Consider the following 1,764-nt stretch of genomic DNA (forward strand, 5'->3'; position numbering starts at 1 on the left):
CAATCATTAATCAGAACAACAATACATTAAAGCAATGGAAGTGACCATTGTCAACATCTCTCTCTCTCTCTTCTTCTCTCTCTCTCTCTCTCTCTCTCTCTCTCTCTCTCTCCTCTCTTCATTTTTTTCTCTCTCTCTCTCTTTCCTCCTCTCGTTCTCTGTCTCTCTCTCTTTCTCTTTCTTTCTCTCTTTCTCTCTTAAACACGTTCAAAAGAAAATAAACCCCCTCACCATGTACTCTCAAAGTATCCCTTGTTTACTGTACTAAAGTGGGACCTCTGACAGTGGTGGAAAGGCAGAAAAGTTAAGTGATAGTTAGCAAGTGAAGTGTGCGGGGGGTTCCATTCATTTAAACTCTGGTTGTTATTTATTGTGTGTAGTGACTCTGTTGTGATGGTATTCTGCTGTGTCGTATTGTCTTACTGTATGTGGGAAGAGTTCGATTGACGCAGTGACAGAGTTAAGAACTGGATGTGTTGACAGAGTTAGTAGCTGTACCTGCTGACAGTTGTGTGGAGGGTAGTAGTAATTATTGGATGTATGTTTCAGAATACTCTCTGGCGTTAGAGACACATATTATAATGCACACACATACAACCTCGCCACATTTCACAAGGAACGCCACTGCTCTGGACACAAGCAGAGCCCTACAGTGTATGAACAGTATGTCTGGATGCAACATACTGTATGTCTGAATGAAACAGCATCACACTGCACTACCTGATATGAAATAAATCTGCTGTGAAAATACTGTACAGAAGCACCTAATAGAACCACGCAACAAGCTGCATTAAAGGCAGTGTTATAACCAGTGTACTGTTGTCTCTATAGGGGCTAGCTCTGGCTCGGTTGTGAGCATTCTGTGTGCTATCGGCGTGGCGATCGTTGGAGCTGCCACCGGATACTTCGCCTATCAGAAGAAGAAGCTCTGTTTCAAGAACAGTGGAGGTGAGATACCATCAACTACATAATGTGCAGTCTGTTAATGTAGCTACATTCACCACTAGAGAGAGAGAGATAAATGAATTCCCTGTCTCTCCATCAGGGGACGTAGTGAGTGCCCCTAAGGAGAAAGCTGAGACCCAGTCAGATCCCCAGGGTACGTAGTACGTAATGTCTTAATAAATCAAACAAATCAAACACTAGTCTGCTGTGCTGTGTTGTGTTTGTCCGGTGTTGTGTTTGTCCGGTGTTGTGTTTGTCCGGTGTTGTGTTTGTCCGGTGTTGTGTTTGTCCGGTGTTGTGTTTGTCCGGTTGCTGATTGTCCGTGTTGTGATTGTCCGGTGTTGTGTGCCGTGTTTGTGTGTCCGGTGTTGTTGTTTGTCCGTGTGTTGTGTTTTGTCCGGTTTGTTGTGTTGTGTCCGTGTTGTGTTTGTCCGGTGTTGGTGTTTGTTCCGGTGTTGTGTTTGTCCTGTGTTAATCCAGCGTGTCCTTTTCTGGTTGCATTCTCAGCAACTTCTGACTAATTCATCCTAGATCATCTGAGATTCCACTGGAAAAGAACCAGGACCAGCGCAGAGTTTCCCATAACGACACACACACACACACACACACACACACACACACACACACACACACACACACACACACACACACACACACACACACACACACACACACACACCACACACACCACACACACCACACACACACCACACCACACCACACACGACACACACCACACACACACACGCATTCGCAAACACTCAAACACAGATTCGTCTCAATCTTTAGGCCTTGAACTGATATAGCTGTAAAACTGTG

General features: G+C 44.8%; 1 protein-coding gene across 1 annotated transcript in view; it reads left to right on the forward strand.

Moving 5' to 3' along the window:
• LOC111959788 (brain acid soluble protein 1-like) overlaps window positions 1–1,466 on the forward strand; it is a 25,205-nt gene extending 23,739 nt beyond the window's left edge. Inside the window, exons 8-10 of the mRNA XM_070437632.1 lie at window positions 832–948; window positions 1,046–1,099; window positions 1,453–1,466. Of these exons, the coding sequence (XP_070293733.1) occupies window positions 832–948; window positions 1,046–1,099; window positions 1,453–1,466 (185 nt within the window). The remainder of the gene's footprint in view (window positions 1–831; window positions 949–1,045; window positions 1,100–1,452) is intronic.
• Window positions 1,467–1,764: the final 298 nt, after the last annotated feature.

The sequence above is a fragment of the Salvelinus sp. IW2-2015 genome, linkage group LG36, assembly GCF_002910315.2.
Source record: "Salvelinus sp. IW2-2015 linkage group LG36, ASM291031v2, whole genome shotgun sequence".
Taxonomy (NCBI): Eukaryota; Metazoa; Chordata; class Actinopteri; order Salmoniformes; family Salmonidae; genus Salvelinus; species Salvelinus sp. IW2-2015.